At 39.5% G+C, this 22,844-nt stretch overlaps 1 protein-coding gene across 1 annotated transcript in view; it reads left to right on the top strand.

Moving 5' to 3' along the window:
• The window catches only part of Tmem117 (transmembrane protein 117), a 444,694-nt gene extending 422,076 nt beyond the window's left edge, over nt 1-22,618 (top strand). Inside the window, exons 7-8 of the mRNA XM_036208156.1 lie at nt 5,505-5,634; nt 20,891-22,618. Of these exons, the coding sequence (XP_036064049.1) occupies nt 5,505-5,634; nt 20,891-21,537 (777 nt within the window). The 3' untranslated portion in view covers nt 21,538-22,618. The remainder of the gene's footprint in view (nt 1-5,504; nt 5,635-20,890) is intronic.
• The last annotated feature ends 226 nt before the right edge of the window (nt 22,619-22,844 follow it).

Consider the following 22,844-nt stretch of genomic DNA (forward strand, 5'->3'; position numbering starts at 1 on the left):
CTTAAGCTTTGTGTTAATATTTCCATGGTCTCTCTATATCTGGATAATAAAGACAAAGCAAAACATCCAGTTTTTTCCTCATAACTAATGTTAGAGTGATACATAATGCTCACTGTGTTGTTTTCTCTTACCTAAATCCATCCCATGCTTCTCCCAGGAGACACAAAAGAGAATTTCGTGTCTTTTTAGCTTTCAGAGAGCATCATTCATCATTTTAACCAAACACTTGAGTTCTTCGTATGTGCTGAGCTGAGTTCATGTGTTGAGAATACAGCAGTTATCAAAACAGGGAAAAGTCATCTGAGCTCCCCGGAGCTTACATTTCAGTGGGGACGACTGGAATCTCAAATAAATACGCAGAGCCTACTGTATAACAAGGCTTCTGAGAATTAATTCAGCCAAGTGCTACTATGGCAACTTTGCCAATCAGAAGCAAAGCATTGCTGGGGGAAAATCAGGCTCTCTTAATAAGAAACAGAAATGTCATCCAGAGCATAAGAACAATTCTTTGGGCCACCTTTGCTCACTGTCATCTGAAATCCTGTTGCTAGGACACTGGTAAGCTTAGGAAAGCTAAGGACACTTTGCAAGCTGGTGTTTTTTTATTGGAATGATGTTCTGATAGTCACATTTTGAATTCAGTTCTGAAATATGCATGAATAGAAATTAGCTAGAAAATAAATGTGTCTGTAAAGTTGACTTTGAAATCATATGAAGCTTGATAACCTAATACTATAAAAAGAAGATAAATAAACTATTAAATGGGGAAGGAGTTGACATTTTAGAGTAACATTTTAGGATCTATTATTGATTCTAACATGACATATCTGTTGCACTCATGGACTCACTACACTATGATTACTGCCCAAGACCCACACAAGATTAGGACTGTCAGCATTTTGTCAGACATGGGCAAGGGACATACAAAGCCTCACTGCTTCTCAAAGCTCCATGTGCAGATAATGTTTGCTGGGGAAAAGGTGTCATTTTCTATAGTGATGTCCTCACTGACAAGTTGTCCATGTTCTGATGAGGACCTTCCTCCTATGCTTACATAAGCAACCATTATTAAACTCACTGGGTTCCAAAAACAGCTATCAGTGTGGGAGGAGAGGGTGAGGGGGTAATGATCAAAAGCCACTGTATATGTGGACAAAATTGTCAAGTAGTAAGTAGAAACTTTTGTGGTTTCTAATTTAAAAGGCTATCAATTTTTCAGTAAAAGCTATTCTTTCCCTTAATTACCTCAAAAAACCAATTGATCAATTATTAACCCAGAAAATAGGACTTTTGTTTTATTCTGGCTTTAGTTTCTTGGGGTAAAGTAATAACTGCTGTTAGATTTTTAGCCTCAATGTGTTATCTACAGAGAAATGAGGAATCATCATTTTACCATCAGGGAACTCAAAACCAAGCCTGAGTTCTTCTGAAGGACACCCAGATCTCTTCCTTGACATTGATGCTCAACGAGGAAGCACTGAGAGATGATGACTCCAGAATGTCCCAATACCATACTGTCCATATGCATAACACTGCCCCCAAGTCCTGCCCAAGTATAGTGTGTGAATTCCAGGGGTCAGGGACTGGTTTTCATTGCTACAGACAGAAGTGGAAAATAGTAAGTAATAGAAGTAGATAAATGTAATGGCACTGCTTACTATTTTATATGGGAAATATGCTTATATGAAGGAAAATTAACCATACCTCGTCTGTGAACAGATGTGGAGTCGGAGACATGTCCATGATGTGTACAACATCATGAGCTGTTGAGAACTGGAGCATCTTGACGCTGTGTGTCTAACTCACTCGCATCACCGATAGAGCTTTGCCGTTGTTGATATCTTTAATGGCAGAGAGCAATACCAAGGCATCTATTCCTAAACATTGATAGCAAAATAAATGAACATTTCATAATATGCCATGCCAGGAGGATGAGTTTGTCTATCTTGGGCTTGTTAGTTGAATATATTTTACCTGGTCATTCTCCGCATACTTTATATCTTTAGTTCAAAATATGTCCTTGACTCATAATACCTCTATACAATGTGTATGTAAACCTGGCTGTGCATTCATGGTGTCAATGCCATGACAGCCCCTGTGTTTGCTATCAATCATTCATCTATTCCTTGCCCCACTCACTGGCATCTTTTTAGAAGGCAACAATCCCCAGGGAAGTTGTTTGTGGAGAAAGAGTTATAGTTGTCTTGTTCACTTTAGGGTGAGATGACTCTAATAATACCCACCCAAAGAGGCAAGGTAGGCCCAAGCCCCCATACACTGGCTCCTGGTGGAAGATAGCTAATGATCATGGCTAATTCTCATGCAAGACACTCAAAGCTGGTTAAAAATGTCAGCACTGGAGCCGGGTGTTGGTGGCACATGCCTTTAATCCGAGAATTCAGGAGGCAGAGCCAGGCCGATCTCTGTGAGTTCCAGGCCAGCCTGGTCTACAGAGTGAGATCTAGGACAAGCACCAAAACAACACAGAGAAACCCTGTCTTGAAAACAAACAAACAAACAAAAACAAACAAACAAACAAACAATAACAACAGCAAAATGTCAGCACTGAAATAAAACCAAAAGGCCATGCTACTTTTCTATGGTTAGAGAAAGGCTGAATGAACAGAAAGCATGCATTCTTTGGAGCTAGAATGTCTAAGCTCTGCTGCATGATATGTCACTTGGGACTAGTGATTCAACATCTTTGAGTCAAATTTCTCATCTGTACACACACACACACACACACACACACACACACACACTTCAGTTATTTCTGGAGTCACCACAGGGAGACTCCTGTTGAAAGAGGAACCAGAACGCACTTCTTTTTCCATCTTCCTGATGAGGCCACTGTTACATGCCTCTGGGAGAGGTGCCCCTCCCTTATGCCCTTTCTGAGTGGCCTCTAGACCTTTGCTCTGATCTAAGCCCTGGTCAAAGGCATCAAGGTGACTGGTACTATGCAATGGATGGGGACAGATAGGAAAAGATGGCATCCTTCCTTTCTTTATCGTAGTGGGAGTGAAACAGAACCATTGACAACCTCTTCTGCTTGTCTTGCAAGATAAAACTAACTGTGAATTATACTAGAAAACTAACTCTGCTTATTGACCATTTCTGTATTTCATCTTTTGTATCTGTCACAATGCAGGTTGCTGCCTAGGCATTCATTATGTCATGCTCTTGAAAAGGATGTGAGGTTGACAGGTTCAACACTTGATTTGTAGATGAAGTGACTGAAACCTGTGGAGACAAAAAGCACCCCCCTTTCTCCCCTTTGCTCTCTGTTTTAAATATCTGTGATTTCAGACATCAGTTTTTCAATAAACTGAGCTCAAAAATGATATAGCAATTACTATGATTGCTATTCCAGTGGTAGCCAAGGTAGACCAGATGTACACTGACTCAAAATGATGAGTCTGAAGAGATATGGCAGTAAGAATTGAAATACAAAAATTAAAAGAGTAGAGAGAAAATGGGCCCAGGAAATTTGATTAAGTAAAGAGTTTTGAAACAATAAAACATGGTTTTTATGATAAATGAAGCAAAAGGGTGATTGGGAGATGTCACGTGTGAGTCATGATCCTCTCTGCTTATTCTCTTTTAAAGACCTACAGTTACTTTTCCTACACTCACCACCCTCACATGTGAGCGCCAACCCCTCACTTTGATATCTGGAAAACACTACAGTGGCCCTCCTTTCTCTTATTCTCTCCCGCCACTCCCTACTTCCTTAACTCATCTTTCTAGCTATGGGAAGAGTTGGGAAGTAATTGAGAAACTATTTTTTAGTGAATGAGGTTTTGATCACAGTCCAAAAGAAGTCTCCAGAGATTGCTTTTAAACTAAAAGCAATTTCACACTAGCAGAAAACTTTAGTTTCATGTAAGAAAGTCTAAATCAGAGAAGTCAGAAAATGCCTTCTGACAAAGAAGCTGGTTCAAACACAGGCCCAATGACTAACAAGGAGTGTGCTCTATCTGCAACCAGGAAATAAAAAAAGTTTTAAACGATATTGTTATTCATGGAAGACAAGTAAAGCTACTCTGTCACTCATTTTATTTGCAGTCATAGCTTTTATCAGTCATATTTTAGCATTCAAGGTCAGTTTCCTTTGTAGTAGTTTTTATGTAACATGGAAAGAACAAAGATGCTATATGTGGGGAGCAAATGCTGTACTCAACCACAGCAATAGTTTACAGACAGAATCTCCGATCCATTTTTCTACTAATATTTCTACACAATATATTCCAATTCCATTTTACATTATCCATTTATTTCCTGATTCCCTTAAATCTATTTGCTACTAATGACTTAAAAACACAGAGCAGCAAGGCTGATACATTTGCTCAAAAGCAGACAAGATGATGCAGTACCATTTGATTTTCTTCTTGCATATGTATTTCCTATCAGCACCTTCAGATGGTCCACTGATCCAGAGACTTCTAGATGCTGAGGACCACCACTCTTCAATGTCCTCTTCCTCATGGTTCATTCTCTCTGAAAATGAAACGTGCATGGAAACTCTTAAGGGACCAGACACTGTGCCTAGCTTACCTATGTCAAATGTTTGGAGTAACCGTAGCAGTTTCATATTGACTTAGTGGATTGAAATCTCAGATTAATATTTTGTTCATGTTTTCATATTTGATCTGGTTAAAAACACTAACTAAACATAGTTCTGTACCTTCAGTGATCATCTAATTACTAAAAGTAAAAGTGTGTCTTTTGTCATCTAAGGGCCCATCTCAAATATTGTTTTATATTTAGTGTGTTCTTATTTCATGGCTAATTATGATTTTTAATGTACTGCTTTAAAGTCTGAGACCTCCTGATAGAATCCTCATGGCATCAGTTTCTCTTCCCTCTGAGAAAGGGATGCCTTGGGCAGTTTTGCCTGCACTGGAAGTGATGGATGGCAATCTTGGGGATCCCCCTGCTGCTCTTGCACATCAGGTCCTCTATCTTTTGGCTCAAATTCATCTACACAGCAAGCAAGCAGACTAGAGTTCTTTGGCATTGGAGAATTCTGCTCAGTTTCTAGAGAAGAACTTAGTAAAAATACTTTAGTGGAACATGGGAACTTTGTTTTCTTATATAAGACATGACATTATAGGGCTCATAATTTTGAAAGTAGCTGGATAAAATATCACAAATTTATTAAGCCCAGATCACTTAACCTTCTTTGTCTAAAAAAGTAAAGATCTATACCCAGTGGAGACAAACCGTAGAGACCTAAATGTAAGTCATTTCCATACTAGCTTCTAATTACCAGCTTAAAAAAAATAAGAATTGGAATAATGACTTAATTTTTATTTTGAATGTGTACTAATACCCACTGTACATAAAATAATAATTTTCAAGTGAAATAGATATACCCAGCAGCTGACTGAATTGAAGTGATTTTAAAACAAGTACTTAGAGGAAGTCAGTTTGAGGTGTCTTGCTGCTTAAGATGAAGCAAAGCAGATCACAGATACGCTTTCGTGTTGCCTTTTTGACAGGACTGGGAATTCCCACACTTCATGGGAGATGTTGACGTGAATCTTCCCGGCTTGCACACTCCTCACATGCAGTTCAAGATCCCCTTCTTTCAGAAGATCTTCAAGGAAGAGTACCGCATCCACATAACAGGTGTGTTGTGTGACTCAGAACACCGTTGGTCTGTTTCCTGTCTCACGTTTTCTGTACAAAGCGAACCACTGATGGGAGCCCTGAATTTAATTATCGCTTACTTACTTCACAATGCAAGATGGCTCCAGGTGAGCTGGTGACTCAGTGCCATCCATTTGGGCTGTAGGTTCACAGCGGCTTTGGCAAGTGACATGTTAATATCCAACAAGTGCATCGGAACAAATGGAATGGGGACAATAATAAAGAGGGCTCACCTGTTTCTTATCTGCTTTGAACAGCTCACGCCAATCACACTCCAGTGGCCATAACTCGTAGAGGGCTGGACTTAGAGTTAAGGAGCCCAGGGCAATACAGCTCCTGGTTGAGTAGCCACTGCAGTGTGTGGTCTGGCATTCTGGTAACCAAAGGGAGGGAGATAAGCGATTCAATCGAGAGTTATTCCCACTACGCTTCATGGGCCATTCCACATGGACCTTACATATACTGGGATTCTTTTTCACAGTTACCAGTGTCTGTTTTCAATATCAGTACATTCTGTAATTCTTCATTTGCTGCTAAGTTGATGCCAATGTGGTTTTGGGTCTTTAATCAGCTCACATGCCTTTAAAGAAGGAGGCTACCGACTATTTGATTTCATGGAACCTACTTCTGTGTCCTGGCACAAGTTTGTCTCAAGAGATTCTTTTGTGTCTCTCCAGATTATTTTACTTTCTGATTTTTCATGCTTCTGAAACGAATAACAGCTCAGTCATTCTCATCCCCCAAAAGATATCCTGGAGATACGTTTTGTACCTTCTCTCACTTTTTTTTTTTCAAACAAAAAGCAGACAGCTGAATGATCGTGGATAAAGGGTAGCATTCAGTCCTAAGCTGTTCGGATGCAGGGCATGAATGTGTGTGCTTTAAGGACAATGGCCTCGGATCCCACACCTGTTATAACGAAAGCTGCAGAAGAAATCTGTGCTTACACTACCGTCTGGGCTGCTGGGTAAAAATAGCCCAAGCACAGAAAACATTAACATCTGAGGACTGAAAAGCTCTCCGCTTCCCAGGCGGGAAGCTGTGCTTTCACTCTGAGTATGAGATGACCTTCCTGAGTTTGAGAATGAGCTCATGCATAGGGAAGAAGCATCATGTTTCTTCTCCTATTCAAAGTGGCTGAGGCTCATCTATTAAATTCACTGGGTAAATCAATCAATTTGAGTTCAGGTCACATAGTGTGGTTTCAGCGTCCCCACATCATCTCTGCAGCATGCTGTCCTCTTGGACTTCTAAAATAGCTGTCACACACACATGGCATCACCATATCCCTCTGGGTGGCTTTGCCTGGACCATCTGTTCTTGCTACCAGCTCTTGTCTCAGGCAAGCCCTGCAGAAAGATGGTCTCTGACTATCAGAATGCCCATTAGAAAGGATACTACTTAAACATACCCTGGGTTATGGGAAAATGAATATAGAAATTAATTGGAGAGCAAATTAGTTTTTAAAAATTGTACTGCTTAAAGTACACATGTCAGGACTATTTTACATGGCTTTGTTATATACAGTGCCCATTATGGAAGGGGCAGATTCAGGGTTTGCAGAATCCAACATTTGTGCAGTTTGGGGGTGTTTTATTTAGGAAGACGAACAAAAATTCACTTTTAAAAGTTGTTCACAGTGTCTTGGAAAGGCTGTGTGATTGCAGGATGCCTGAAGCTATGGTGTCATTAGCTATGAGCCAGAGACTCTGTGCATTCTGCTAAACACAGATCCAGGGCCTCAAACCTGGTGTTATGAATTAGAAGCTGAAAAAGAATAAAGGCACACTGATAGAGTTTTCCGGGAAGGGAATGTAACATGACGAAAGCTTTTGGACCTGTCTGAGGTAGTAAGGGAATGAAGTAAAAAACAAAACAAAACATGGGGACTAATTGAAAAGCTTCAGTCAGGTAAACTGGGCCCTCTTAATGGGAAGCTGCAGCTACTTGGAAGCAGCATGTTTATTTTATTTTATTTTTATTAAGAGATTTTCTATTCATTTTATATACCAACCATGGATTCCCCTGTCCTCCCTCCTTCCACCCCCAGCCCTCCCCCTAACCCACCCCCATGTTTATTATATAGAGTCCAACAGGGAAACAAGTTACTACTGTACACAGCTAAATCAAGGAGATGGAGTGTATGGTATACAGCTGGATCTCGAAGAACAGCTTACCTAATCTCAATAGGAGCAGTCTTTATTGGGGGTGGGGTGGAGATTTAGCTCAATGGTAGAGCGCTTGCCTAGCAAGTGCAAGGCCCTGGGTTCGATCCTCAGTTCCAAATATATATATATCCAAGGGGAGAAATCTACACAGGGCATTTTCTGCACATATTATCAACATCATTCACACTTGGACCAGGAGAGAAGGCTTTTCCATTTCCCAAGGAAGATTTTCCACTTCCCTATGGGTCAAAGGCATTGAGGTCCTTGACATGGCCATGTTCCTGTCAACAACATACATCCACTCAGGACGTCATTCACTCAGGGTTTTCTCCTAACCCCACATTGGTTGATAGGCAAGTTATTGGAGAAACTTTATAAATAAATGGATGGTGGGCTCCAGCCCCCTCAGTTCCTAAAGAGCTCTGGCACAGTAGTTCTGGAGCAGAGCTGGCAATGAGACTTAGGAAAGGCTTCTTTGGGTAATGTGGATAATTAAATACTGCTCCATTCTAACTGAAATGTCATAGCTGAGGTCAGTAGGTCAGACCATACACATGCTGTCTATCTGAATCTATTGAAAACCCCTTTGAAGATTCTGGTGGCTGAATTAAAAGAGTGATGGCCTTGAGGGAAAAGGCTGCACTGTGAACAAATTAGCACAGTTGTAGTGTTTCCTGTGTGTGTGTGTGTGTGTGTGTGTGTGTGTGTGTGTGTGTGTGTTTATGTGTGTCCATTTCTGTAACTAGAATTCTTTGAGAAAATGGCCAAAGGTTTTGAGAAAAGCCAAAGCTTGCTGTCTTCAAATTTTGCTGTTTCCATTTCCCTCTTTTCCTGGAAATCAACTGAAAAGGTTGCTGCTATGGAGAAGCAGCTAGTCTTTGGGGAAGTGGTTTTTACATACCACAGTTTGTAAGATGACTATTTCTAGGGAAAACCTAGATCAAATTTCCAAAATACTAGGCTCCATGATGTGTTTTAACACTGTCTCCATAGCCTGAAAAGTTCATCCTAAGCTGTTAGATGTTAACGTGTTGAGCAACCCCCCTGCTGTGTACAGGTTAAGGGAGACTTGAATATTTTTCTTTATAGGTTAGTATTGTATTGCCACTGGAGTAATCAAGAGAGATGCACTATATCCACCTGTGGATCTTACACAAAATATGTGTTAGAATCTTCTGGAAACATTGTTTCAAGATAAATCCATCAGCCACACATCAGAATCTGTGTGCATGAAGGTTGAGGCAGAACGTGGGACCCATATTCTCACAAACACAAGTAAAACCTGGGCTGCCAGGCTGAAGACCCTGCTCAACAAGATGCTGCTGCTGAAGAAACTAGTTTGTAGGTTAAATGTCTTGTATCTTAGCTAAGAAGGAAGCTGTGTGCTTGGATAGCAGAGATGGAGGGACGGCACTTCCCAAGCCCCTTGGAGCCCAGAAGATTACATTAGGAGCCAGTTTCAGAATTTGGACTTATACTGCTGAATTTTGGGTTTGCTTTGGTGTGATTGTTTTTATGTCCTGGTCCTTCTTTTGGAAATAATAATGTTTGCTTTCATTTTATTAGAACATACTGGACTTTTTAAAAAATCATGGTAACTTTGGGGAGTTTTAAAAAGTTGGACTATGGTGGCTTGAATTAGAAATGACCCCTACAGTCAGATATTTGAATACTTGGTCCCCAGTTGTGGGACACTCTTTGGAAAGATTTAGAGGATGTGGCCATCCTGGAGAAAGTGTGTCACTGGGGGAGAAATTAAGAGTGTCTTCACTGTACCTCCAGTTCACTATCTCTACTTCATGCTTGCTCTTAACGATGTCATCTTTCTGTTTCCTGTTCCTGTTGCCATGCCTGCTGCTTACTGCCATTTTCCCCCAAATGATGGACTCTTACCCTGCTGAACTGTAAGGCAAAATAAACTCTTCCATAAGATGCTTTTAGTCATAATGTTTTATCACTGCAGTGTAACATAATTGCCCCAGATAGGTGTTTTTGTTTTTTGTTTTTTTTGTGTGTGAGAGGTTGGCATAAGCTAGAATCATTTGAGAGGAAGGAACCTCATTTAAAATAATGTGTCTATAAGATTTGGATGCAGGTAAGCCTGAAGAGCATTTTCTTAATCAGTGATTGATATGGAAAGGCCCGTTCAGCCCACTGAGGGTTATCTACTCCTGGGCCGGTGGTTCTGGGTTCTATAAGAAAGCAGGCTGGGCAAGCCAGTAAGCAGCATTACTTCATGGCCTCTGCATCAGCTTCTCCCTCTAGATTCCTGCCTTGACTACCATTGATGATGAACTGTGATATGGAAGAGTAAGCAAAATAAACCCTTTCCTCTCCAAGTTGCTTTGGTCATTGTGTTTTATCACAGTAATAGAAATCCTGACTAAGACAGTAACTAATACAGAAGTTGATGCTAGAAAATGAAGAATGGGCTGTTGCTGTGAGGAACCTGTCATCCCCCACCTTTGGGGGGGGGGGATATGGAAGACTTTGAACTAGAAAGGCAGTTGAATTCTGGAAGTCTATAAGCAGGATCAATGATCCATCCTAATAGATGCCTAGAAGACAGTAGTTCTAAGAGCTATGCAGACTATAGAGGTCTATCTAAAAATATTTCAGAGGGGAACAATATTAGTAACTTGGTTAGAGGCCTTTCCTGTGATATTTTGATGAAGAATATGTCTACTTTCTGCCCATGTCCTGAGAACTTGCCTAAGGCTGAATGAAAAGGAAATGGAATGAGTTCTTTAGCTAGGGAAATTTCAAAACAACATAATGTTGAGTCTGTGGTTTGGTTGTTACTGATAATATGTCTGCAAGTCTGCAATGAAAAAGAGCAAGTGAAGCAGAAAGAAATACAAATATACAATTTGCAGAGGAAAAAAGCACTAGGAAACTTAATGTTACCACCAAGGAATGTTTTGGAAGAGAGACTGTAATTGTTATGGAGATTAATACAGTTAAGGGAGGTCTCCTGTTTTTCTCAGGAATAAAGGAAAATGTGCCTTTTAGGTAGAACCCAATCCAGCTAAACTTCCAGATTGTGAAAAGCCTAAGGAGTTCTCTATTCCTAAAAAGCAACTGCAAATTCAAGTTGCTGCTAATGTGATTCAAGGTGGCAGGGATCCATTCCAAGCTGGCAGCCAGCCTCATTGGTATCATTCACATGATAGTGGATTTAGAGGCATGAAGGATACAGAGTGGAGGTCATGGATTCTTCATCTATGCTTTCAGAGAGTCACGGAGACCAGGCATCTTGTGGTGGGGGAGTTCCTGTATGAAGGATCTGAGAGGTCATTGCATGAATGTGTGAAAGTGAATCCTCTTGGGTTTTGGTGGAGATCCCAAGATATTACAAGGGTTAGTGGTCATGAAGCATCTGCCAAGAAGAGCTGTGTAAAAAGAGTGGATCCAGAACAAGAGAGAGGCATATGTTTTAGGCAGCAAACTGCAGGGGCAGAGCCACCAAAGCCCTTGATTCTAAATGGGGAGCTGCAGGAGTTGGTGTTTGTCCTCCTGGAATTTAGTCTTGCTTTGCCAGTATTTCTCAACTTTACCCCCAAGCTTCCCTTTGGAGATGGTATTGTCTATTCTGTTCTATTATGTGTTGGAAGTATGCAATTTGCTTTTTGATTTTCCAAAGAGTTACAGCTAAGAAGTTACTTTGAGTCTCAATAGGCTTTTGACTTTTAAGCAGTGTTGAGACAATAAAAGACTAAGGGGACTTTTGACGTTGAACTAAATGCATTGTGATTATGATATAGTATTCAGTCTATGGGGACCAGGGATTGGAATGTAGTGGGTTGAATGAGAAATGTCTTCCATAGGCTTGGGCATTTACATACATGGTTCCCAGTGGGTGCTGTTTTAGAAAGTTTAGGAGGGTTGGCCTTGCTGTAAGAAGTATGTGCTTGGGGAGAGCTCTGGGCATATATAGCTTCTCCCTACTTCCAGTTCACTCTCTTTGTTTCATGCTTGCTGTTAAAGATGCGGCCTTTCAGCTTTCCACTCCTGGATCCTGCTGCTATGCTTCCCCATCTGATGTATTCTTCCTCCGCTGAAATCATAAGCAAAAATAAACTCTTTCTTCTATAAGTCACATTTGGTCATGGTGTTTTATCACAGTAGAAGAAAAGTAACTCAGATGCACTATATTTTATATTATGAGATAAACATGAGATCTTAAGGACAAGGTGTGGAAGATTATAGTTTTTAATGTGATGTGTTTGTATCTTAAGTTAGCTATGATGTAGAATGATAGTTAGCTTTGAATGTCAACTTGACACAACCTAGAAAAATCACCTGGAAAGAGAGACTTCAAGAAAAATTACTTAGACCATGTTGGCCCATAGGCATATTTGTAAGGGATGTTCATGATTATTGGTTGATACTGGAAGATCCAACTCACTGTGGACAGCACCATTCCATAGACCTAAACTATAAAAGAAAGAGTGAAGAAAAGTAGGATCATAGCATAAGCAAGAGGAAGCATGGATGTGTTTGCTTCTCTCTCCTCTTGTCTGTGACTGTGATAGACCAAGTGCCTTCCACTCTTGCTGCTGCGATATGGATTATAACCTGCAATATTGAGCTGAATAAACCATAAGCTGAATTTTTGTCAGATTATTTTATCATAGTGGTAGAAATGAAATTAGGACATTTATGCAACCGTTAACAAAAGCTAATGAGCGTAATGCAGATACCAAAGAGATGGGGTGGCCAATAGAAAAGCACATCATAGATTTTTCCAAGAATTCGAAGGTACAAAATATAACATCACTCAGTGTGGATTGTGACTAGAAATGCTTGCCTGTCTGGGTGACCATGGAGGAAGCTGGAGTCAAGGATAAGAAGGGACTTTGAAGTCTCCCCAGTAGATTCCTCTGTTGTGTCATTTGCCTGTGTTTGTTCTATGCTAGAGAAATCTGTATGAGGATAGTTAGGCATCCTCCCAAAGCACCAATGACTCTGTCCTGATCTCAAGCTGTTGTATATCTATGAGCTAGGTAAGACATTGTGTCCTGAAGCAATGGGGGACAAAGGTCTAATGCATGGACTCTAACTCTGTCAGTGTGGCTCTCATCTAGTTCCTCAGCCTTTTCAGGGCTGGTCTTTTGTCTGTTCAGGGAGGATAGCAATGGAATCTATCACATACATTGCTGTAAGACTCAAACTCATGAGTAAGGGCAAGCCACTCAAAGCACTGTCTACTCTGTAGTGTACAGAGCACACCCTTTACTGTTTTATACTTGATGTTTGCCCTTTCGTTCATCCAGAGTTTCTGTTTCCTGTTTAATCCCAACATCAGATAGCCTGAGAGAGTTTCCTCACTGTAGCAGGAATCTTAAATGGTCTTATTAATAAAATCAAACCGGAGGCCAGTTATTGGGGTGAATGCTGGAAGAACAGAAAAGCAGAACAAGCCACAGCCACCTCACCTCGCCATGTCCTCAGCTGATCCTGATTCCTTAGACTGGAAGCCTCTCAGTCCTCATCCAAATGGATCTCAGCTGAGCTGCTTAACCAACCAAATGCTTCTAGTTTCTGGTCTTCACGCCTTATATATCTTTCTGCTTTCTGCCATCACTCCCTGGGATTAAAGGCTCACTTCCTGGGATTAAAGGTGTGAGTCACCACACCTGGCTGTTTCCAGTATGGCCTTGAATTTACAGAGATCCAGACGGATTTCTGCCTCTGGAATGCTAGGATTAAACACGAGAGTGCCACCATTTTCTAGCCTCTGTATCTAGTGGCTGTTCTGTTCTCTGACCCCAGATAAGTTTATTAGGGTGCATGATATTTTGGGGAACACAATACCACCACATCTCACCATTTATCTACTACTTTAAGTTTCCTGCTGGTGCCTCTAATCCCTGAGTTCCCAGGAAGAAGAATGCTAAGCATGGCAAATGCTGCCTCCTGAGGAAATACTCTTATGTAAAGGGTTTCCTGACACTGATGAATCCCCATTGACATTTGAAAAGCATCTAGGATTGGAGTAATGTTTAATGCTGATTCTAAGATAGCTTTATTTATGCATGTCAAAAATAACTTGAATTATTACATCTGTTTAGCTCATCTGGATCGCCCTTGACAGATGGTTTGCTACAGTATGTATGAGCTTTTATTTTATAAGCTGGAGTACTACTTAAAAAAATAATCATCTCCATCCAACCATGTGTTAAAATATAATTTTTCTTGGAATTTTAAGTCAGCAACCAAAAGGACAATGGTTAGTGACTAAGTCACATGGGTACTTTTAGCCCAAGCCCATTGTTCTTAAAGTGAAAGCTAAAAGCATTATACAGTTCTATTTTCTTCGTTGTTTCCCTTTACCTATAACATGAACATAAATGGATTAAAAAATGTGATGGCCCAAATCTCTGGAGGCAAGAAGTGGCGGCCTCTCAGCTCAGCCTCCAGTCTCCTCTGAGTCCTATTAACGCCAGTCTCAGCGGAAGTTCTACCATCTGTCATCCCAGCCACACAAAGGAAGTGTCCCATTGGTGGCCATCATCTGAGTAATTAGGAGGGGGTTAGGGGAAGAAACAGAAGGAAGGCTTATGTAGCAGTGAGGGGAGAATTACACTGTTGGCACAATGATGCCCACAGGAACCCTTTCGGCAAAAATGAAAATTCGGAAGTAAACAAGATTCCGTAGCATCTATGTGCTATTTCATTTTCCCAGGTGGTGTGAGGGCACAGGTGCTTCCCAATGGTGAGGATAAGAAAAATAATGGGCAAAAGCTATTTGTTTTACTTGCATACTTGCGTGATTTTAGCAAATGAGTGCCTAGAAATTATTTTCTTAAGGAGTTCTCCTGTGTCAGATGATGGGAAGAGCAGGAAGGAGCATGGCAACCCATTCAGGATAGTCTGTCGGAGGAAACTGGAGAGAAGCTTGTTATAGGGAAATAGGCTGTCCTCCGAGGACAGCACACAAAGACCTCTCTCTACATTCTCAGATGAGAATTTCCCCAAACCTGTCCAGAAGCAATTTCTATTTCAGTGCCCTTGTGTATGTCTAAGAGTTAACTATGCTTCCTTTCATAAAAGCAGCAATTCTTTCTATTTGTCTAAAATGTATCATCATCTGAGGCCATGTTTGTTTTCCCTAGAGTATGTTCGGACCCAAGCTAGCCTTCCCTACCCAGCCAGGCATTTTGCTTCATTTGTGTACATAACCATTTTGTAATACACCTCACACATCCTTCAGCAATTATATTCATAACCAGAGGAACAACTTAAATACATAATTAATTTCAATATTTGAGACATAAATATGTTGCTTCTCTGAATTTTCCACATTGTATCAATTCCAACAATAGCCTAGAATTGATTGCATCACTGCAGTATGCATTTGACTTAAAATACTCAAAAGTCACTTTTTATATTTTGGGGGCATGTCACTTCACAGTTTACAAGTTGATTCACAGACATTTAAAGTTAACATAGAAAAAAAACTAAGCTAGGGTCTAGGAGACACATGAAATGAAATGTACATGACTTTGTCCTTAAGCTCGGCAAAGCCATTGATGAATGGACATCAAATTTGTCATAATTGTACAGCCTCTTCTTTTTATTTTTGTCATTATAAAGTGATCTACGCAGCACTACTTGTGCTTGTCATATTGGATTGCTTACTAAAGGGAGCAATGACAACAGAGGTCTTAAGTGGATATTTTACCAGCTCAAAATTACTATCAATTCATAAATCAGCAAATGCATGCTCTATTTACTAAATGGTGACCTTGTAACCCAAGCATTTACATGCTTTTGACACATCTCTAAGTTACATGGGAGAGACTGGGGATGTGCTAACTTAATAAGCCTGGTTTTATTTTTCTGTCTGGAATAAAATAACTTTGATCATGAACAAGACTACTGATACAGCACACTGAAATTCATTCATTCATTCATTCATTCTTCTTCTTCTTATTATTATTATTATTATTATTATTATTATTATCATTATTATCATTATCATCATCATCATCATCATCATCATCCAGCACTCATCTTCAAGGCCATGGCTTCCTACTGCCCCACAATGGATGTTAGTTGGCATCCATAATAGGTAACATGAATGTTACAAACACATGCCCTATATATTTGGCCAAGTAGGACTGCCCACCTGGTAGGGAGATGTCTACAGAATAGCTGTATTACAATGTCAACTGGCACATGACTGAATATATTGTTAGATGTACATTGAAATCATGAAATATTCATTATATATTACAATTATCAGTTCATCATGGCTCTTTTTTCTTCTGCTGGAAAAAAAAAGCAGTAGTCCCCCACCCCACCAAATTATTGACAATTTGTGTCTTAAATGAGGGTGATATTTAATGATGACTCCTTTAAAATTATACATCCAAGGATTCCATAAACTCCCACAAAGTAAAAAGATAAAATTGCCATTATAGTATCACTTTTGACAATCAATAAGATTCATTAACATGACAAAATACAAGGAAGAAGTGACCCCACCAACATCACGTGGTGATTTCTCATTAAAGCAGACAGCAAGCAATTTCAACAGGAGATTAATAGAAATAATGTATGGATTCTGCCCTGCCTCCTTGCTGATTTGCATTAGCTATGTAGTTGAAACAACAGGGGGAAATGCAAACGCGCTCACATGATTAATGTGGAATCCAAACCTCCAGCTACTGTGGATCATATATGCACAAGACCACACTTGGAGAAAAGAGGTAGAAACCCTTCCTGTTCTCTCCTGTTTGGGTCATTTCAGAGACTAAGGTTTACTTTTGAGGGCAAAGACAGTTTCTCAAACTGTCTAGTTTTTCAAGTACAGCTTTCTTCATCTGAAAACTGTGTTTTTGCCTGTTCTTGGTTCCCACACACACACTATTTGGGGAGATTTTCTGCCTCATCCTATAGGATCAAGGCTTTGGAGATCTTTATTTTACAATGACTATCCAAGGAGATCTTTTAGGGCTAGGAAGAACACTTAAGGGCAGCTCAGCTATGCTGCTTCATACAACATCACCAACACAAGAGGCTGAGCTTGCACTACCTAGCTTTGGGTTATGGGACACCACATCTCACAAGGCCAAGAAGTTCTTTTTTTTTTTTTTTTTTTCTCTGAGACAGGGTTTCTCTGTGTAGTTTTGCGCCTTTCCTGGAACTCTCTTTGGAGACCAGGCTGGCCTCGAACTCACAGAGATCTGCCTGGCTCTGCCTCCTGAGTGCTGGGATTAAAGGCATGTGCCACCACCGCCCAGCATTTTTTTTTTGTTTGTTTGTTTTTGGTTGGAGCTGAGGATCGAACCCAGGGCCTCCAAGAAATTTCTTAAGGGGAGAAAGCATTACCAAGTTAACAAAACACTATGTCACAAATTAAAAGATGGATGTTAGTGATGAATCTCCTTCCTGTGTACAAATAGGCCAGATGGTTGAAAACCAAAAGAGTAGGAAGGATCATATTGTCTACTCTTTCAGCATCCTCAAGTTTCAGTTGAGTGGCCATGACCGTGGTGGAGCAATACTTTTCCACACATTGGAAATTAAAGTCACTGTGATGTCTCAGGGGTCTCCAGGGTCTCCCCTATGCATCTTCTATCCCTATATGGGCTCTCAATGTTGATGGAGAGGCAGATTCTACCTACATGAAATAACTTTTCTCAGAGCTGTTACCACTGCCAAGTAGACAGACTACCCACTGGTGATTCACAAAGTATATTTCTGTAGAGCTACCCATAGTAGGTCTCATTATAGAACTCATTTATAGAATCTGTAAATACCAGTTTTCAGCAATGTGTGAGAGATGATAAAAACTAAAAGAATGTGATCACCTTTAGCATAGAACTACCTATGTTACAGCTCTTCCATGTCTTTCTGTCCCTCTGTCCCTCTTTGACAAAGTAGAGAAAATAATTTGATGACATAATATGTATATTTTTGGCAAATGTAATATATTTCAGATATGTTTCAAATATAACCTCTCATTTTGCCCTCACAAAAATACTTTCAGAGAGTTACACTTAGATTATTCTTCATTTTGCAGAATATAAAAAATAGAAAATAGGATTCCACCCCCAGCTAATAAGTGGAAGGATTTTGTGGGAAGAAGGCAGAATCAGAAAACTCGGTCACTTTTCTCACATTGAAAATAAAATGATGGTGGACAAGAGAAGCTACACAGGCATGCCCAGAGGGCATCCTCTAAGGGTGAGGGTGAGTCGGAGGGAGGCTGGCATCTATTCTGTCTTCATTGCACACCCTCTCACAGGTTGTGGAAGATGATGAGACTCAAAGTAGGCAACATATTTCATCTTCTCCCTACTCTATGCCACATGAGAAGTAACATTAAGAAGCCACTGGTATAAATGTCAGAGCCAGCACTGTTGAACTGGTAAAATAATAAAATAATAAAATAATAATAATAATAATAATAATAATAATAATAATAATAATAGCTCAGGAATGTAAGAGAAAATGTTCTCTGGGAATCAGTGTTCTCACTTAGTTTGGTCAGTATGCTTTCATTTCCATATTTACTCTGAACTAATTGGCCTTTTTTTTTTTTGCTTATTAACATATACAAAGCATCTTTCTCACCATCAGAAAGGCATCCTTCATTGACCCCATGAGCCGCCCCTTTTCTCCTCCCCAATTCAGGGGTGATGATAACTTCAAGCTGAGAGAGCCCTTGGCTCTGCCATTCAGTCTAGCTTTGTAACACACATGGTTTATAACCAGAGTAAGTATAATGCCCACAGCATAGCTCTAGAGAACCTCTGTAGTGTCTCTTCCGTCATGGCAGTGACAGGTGCCTCGCCCCTTCATACTAGGCGAGACCTTCTGAAGTTCTCTACCCCATTGGTCTCGTTTTTCTCCTGCTTTTCTTTTCCTGTTGCATATCCCACACTTTTCCTTCTCACTTCTCTCGGCTCATCTTTCCTCCAACAACTCATCCTTTTCAGCGTGCTATTCTATCTGCAGCCAAGTACAAGTATTAAGGAAAAGACAACTAAAATGTTCCAGAGTTCTCATCCCTGCTTCTTCCTCAAGGACCAAGTGAGTTGCTACTCTATGAACTGCTTCCTCCAAAGTCCTTCCAGCAGAAATTTCTCATGGTCTTTTATTCCATGTTCTCAAGGTCTGTTACATTTATAGTTTGTATCTGCCATTACCTCTCTCAAATGCAATCTGTTATTATTGTCTGCTGTTTTTCTGTCCTGTTTCCCCGGCAAGAGGACAAATTCCCCTTGAAAGGGAGAAACTTGTGTCTTCATCATCCAGTGGTGTATGCTACACACTATCTGGTATGAGCTCAACAAATGTTTAATGATACGATGCACCTCTGAGTTTGATTTTTGTTTCTGCACACAAAATCAGACAGTAACTTGGAATGTTGGGAACATTGTTCTTCTATGTGATAACCGAGTTCAAGGTAGGCCTTAGTGCTTCAAAACTAAAACAGGTCCACAGTAATAACCAACCAGAAGAAGAGCCAAGCTACAAAAACAAGATACAAATTTGTTAGCAGTGTTAATTCCTTTAGCTAACTCTTCCATACACAGCAAGTGGCAACTTCTCCTGTGTTGTGACAGAGAAATTGTCATGGGTAGGCAAGGCTTTGATGATAACACCAACAATTAGTGTTAAAAGTGACTACAAGGCATAGTGCTGTGCATTTAAGCTCATGAAATGTTAACTTCAAGGAATACTTTTTTTTTTTTTTCTCTTCATGGAAGGAAATAGGGGCTGTAAGAATTTAAGCAAGTAACTTAAATCAAACAGCAGGTAGATTTTGGAGTAGGATGAATCCCCTCAAGTTTACATAGCACAGGATCTGATGCTGTGCAGACAACCTTTTCACAATTAGATCTCTTTCCTGAAAACTGCACAATACACACAATGCATAATCATGTGAAGTAGTAACTTTATGCTGTTCAATACTATTGCCTCCTAATTATTAAACAATGAAGGCATGATACTTAAAACTACAATTAAAGCTTTTGGAGTTTGTTATATGTATCATACCATTTGCTACAACAAACTCAAGGGAGATATTAACTTTATTATAGTATATCTGGTGTTATAAAACTTGTAAGAAATTATAACAATTGTAATATAACCTAGTTATCCCTTAGAAATTTTCCACATTCTTTCCCTTTGCAGATGTATTTCAATAGCATATCACTAAATAACATAATACATATATGTATATGATTTAATTGAATATATTGAAGTGTGTGTGTGTGTGTGTGTGTGTGTGTGTGTGTGTGTGTGTGTATGTTTGTGAATGAAGATTGCATTAGGAACTAGTTTACAGGCCGTTGTAAGCTGCATGACATGCATGTTAGGAACCAAACTCGATTCTTCTGCAAGAGCAGTATGCACTCATAACCACTGAGCTCTCTCTCTGGTTCATATATAATATTTTAAATACTAAGAGGAAATCATAGTGGTTAAATTCTCTGTGATGTTCTAGTAGTCTATTAGTTTTGGTTGTATATCGCATAAATAAATTGTGTTCAATGGACATTTGATGTGAGTTTTTAAGTCTTGAAGTGAATGCTCAGGGATTATTGAGCAGGAACACATCAACTAATGGTGTAATCAACAGGTCTTCTCCAAACAGCAATGCAAAGTCAATTGATATACTACTGTGCTTTGCATTACAAGATGATATATTTCTTCCCCAGACCTAATTATGAAACAGTTAAGAAATATTCAATCATATGTTGGACTTTCTTTAAAAAATGCATTAGAACTGTTTTCCACCACTAATGCAACTATTCTCGAGAAAAACCTAAGACTGACTTTGAATCTAGCTGTGGCACATTTAAAACAAAGAGATTTAATCAAATTACAGTAAACCTCATGTTACCCCAGGCCCTACTGTTAACAGTTTGATTCATTCTGCTTTGTCCAATTCACTTTAGGATAGCATTTCACTGTCAAAAAATTGTCTGCAGGTCCAATTCTCCAATAATTAATGCTATTATATCATTTTCTTTATTTTAATGGAGAAAACATTTATTTCAATTTTATCGGCTTTTGATTAATCCAGTATTTCCTTTTAAATGCAGGTAAATGGTTTAACTACGGAATTATCTTCCTCGTCTTGATTTTGGACCTGAATATGTGGAAGAATCAAATATTTTATAAACCTCATGAGTATGGACAGTATATTGGCCCAGGGCAGAAGATATATACAGTGAAAGATGCTGAGAGTTTAAGGGATTTGAACAGAACCAAGTTATCCTGGGAATGGAGGTCCAATCACACTAATCCTCAGACTAACAAAACCTACGTTGAGGGAGACATGTTCTTACACAGCAGGTTCATAGGGGCCAGCCTAGATGTCAAGTGTCTGGCTTTTGTTCCAAGTTTGATAGCTTTTGTGTGGTTTGGATTCTTCATTTGGTTCTTTGGTCGGTTTTTGAAGAATGAGCAAGGCATGGAGAATCAAGATAAAACCTACACCCGCATGAAAAGGAAATCACCCTCAGAACACAGCAAAGACATGGGAATGACCCGAGAAAACACACAGGTCTCTGTGGAAGACCCTCTGAATGATCCCCCTTTGGTTTGTATCAGGTCCGACTTTAACGAGATAGTCTACAAGTCCTCCCATCTGACGTCAGAAAACTTGAGCTTGCACTTGAAGGAATCTACCAGTGCAACAGAAGCTGACCAAGACCCAACAACCTCTCAAAGTATGCGGATGAACTAGAGCACCTTAGGTGGAGACAGCACAAAGAACAACCTTGAGTGTAACTTTAAAATTGTGTAGTCTTTCATTTTGTAAATGTCAGGTTTACATAGCATTAGGTAAAGAAATATAAACAATGCCACAACGGTGCTCAACATGCTTTTTCTAGACTCCTTGTTTTCTATTTGTATTATGATCCACGTGCCTACTGTATGTTTAATGGTCCTCTAGAGATTGCTCTTCACAACCGCACAAGCTATTTGCTGACTTCACAACGTAGTAGATTAGCTGATTACCCATGTATCTGATGTTCAACCATAGTGGTGCCTTGAGACATTAAACTGTTTTTAAATGTACCAGACACGAAGTGTAGAATGGTTCTCCAGACTATTTCATGTGGGATTTTTTTTATACAATTATTTTGATTTACACTTGATGTCTGAGCAGGAAACAGACACGGCTGATGTGTGGTTGTAGAAAGATCTCTTGGTTCACTGTTTAGCAGCAAAGTTGGTGACTTTCATGCTGGACTGCAGAGAAGCCTAGTGATTGCCTTTTCAGTTTTATTGGCTGGCTGCTGAATATAAATACAAATGTAAAATCCAGTGAGAGGAAAACTGTAATCCAACATGGGTCACTGTGCATGAAAAGTGACTTTCTCCAACCACTAATTGCAATTAGGTGATAATACCTAATTATGTTTTCCTAATTAAAGATAAATTGCTGCCTGATTAATAGTCCTGCCCTTTTCCTTTGGGAACAAAGGTTAAGAGGAACAGTTGGGTGAGCTCTCAAATTTATTAGAATTTCCACCACATCCTAGATAACCAAGGAATTGAAGTTATAATCATGTGAAGGTTGCATAGTCCACTGTCTACAATATTGTACATTTTGCTGTAAATATGGTTCTGGACAGTGAAAATGGAAAAGCTTATGGCAATGTCGAGCTAAGGGAATTCTGAAATTATTCACCAAAACCTCATGTGGTAGAAAATGCTGCAGAAGGGTCTGTTTAATATCTTTTGTGTATGTGCATTTTTTGTTTGGGTTTCATTTTTTAAAGATGTACACATTGCACATTAATAAATAAGAATTATATGCCAGTAATTATGTGATGTAGGTTTTGTTTTGCTTTTCTGTCTGTTTGTTTAAAGGATTCAATCATGCCTTAGCTGAACATAAACCTATTAAAATGGATTTTTAAAAGCTTGGTTCTAGGCAAGGTAATAAATGGTATATTCCTAAAATTGCTTTTAATTTTATTTCATAAATTATAGTTACATGTTTCTTGAGGAGCTGAAGGGAGATCATTTTTAAGGTAAATTATT

This window comes from Onychomys torridus, chromosome 16 (assembly GCF_903995425.1).
Source record: "Onychomys torridus chromosome 16, mOncTor1.1, whole genome shotgun sequence".
NCBI classification, from domain to species: Eukaryota; Metazoa; Chordata; class Mammalia; order Rodentia; family Cricetidae; genus Onychomys; species Onychomys torridus.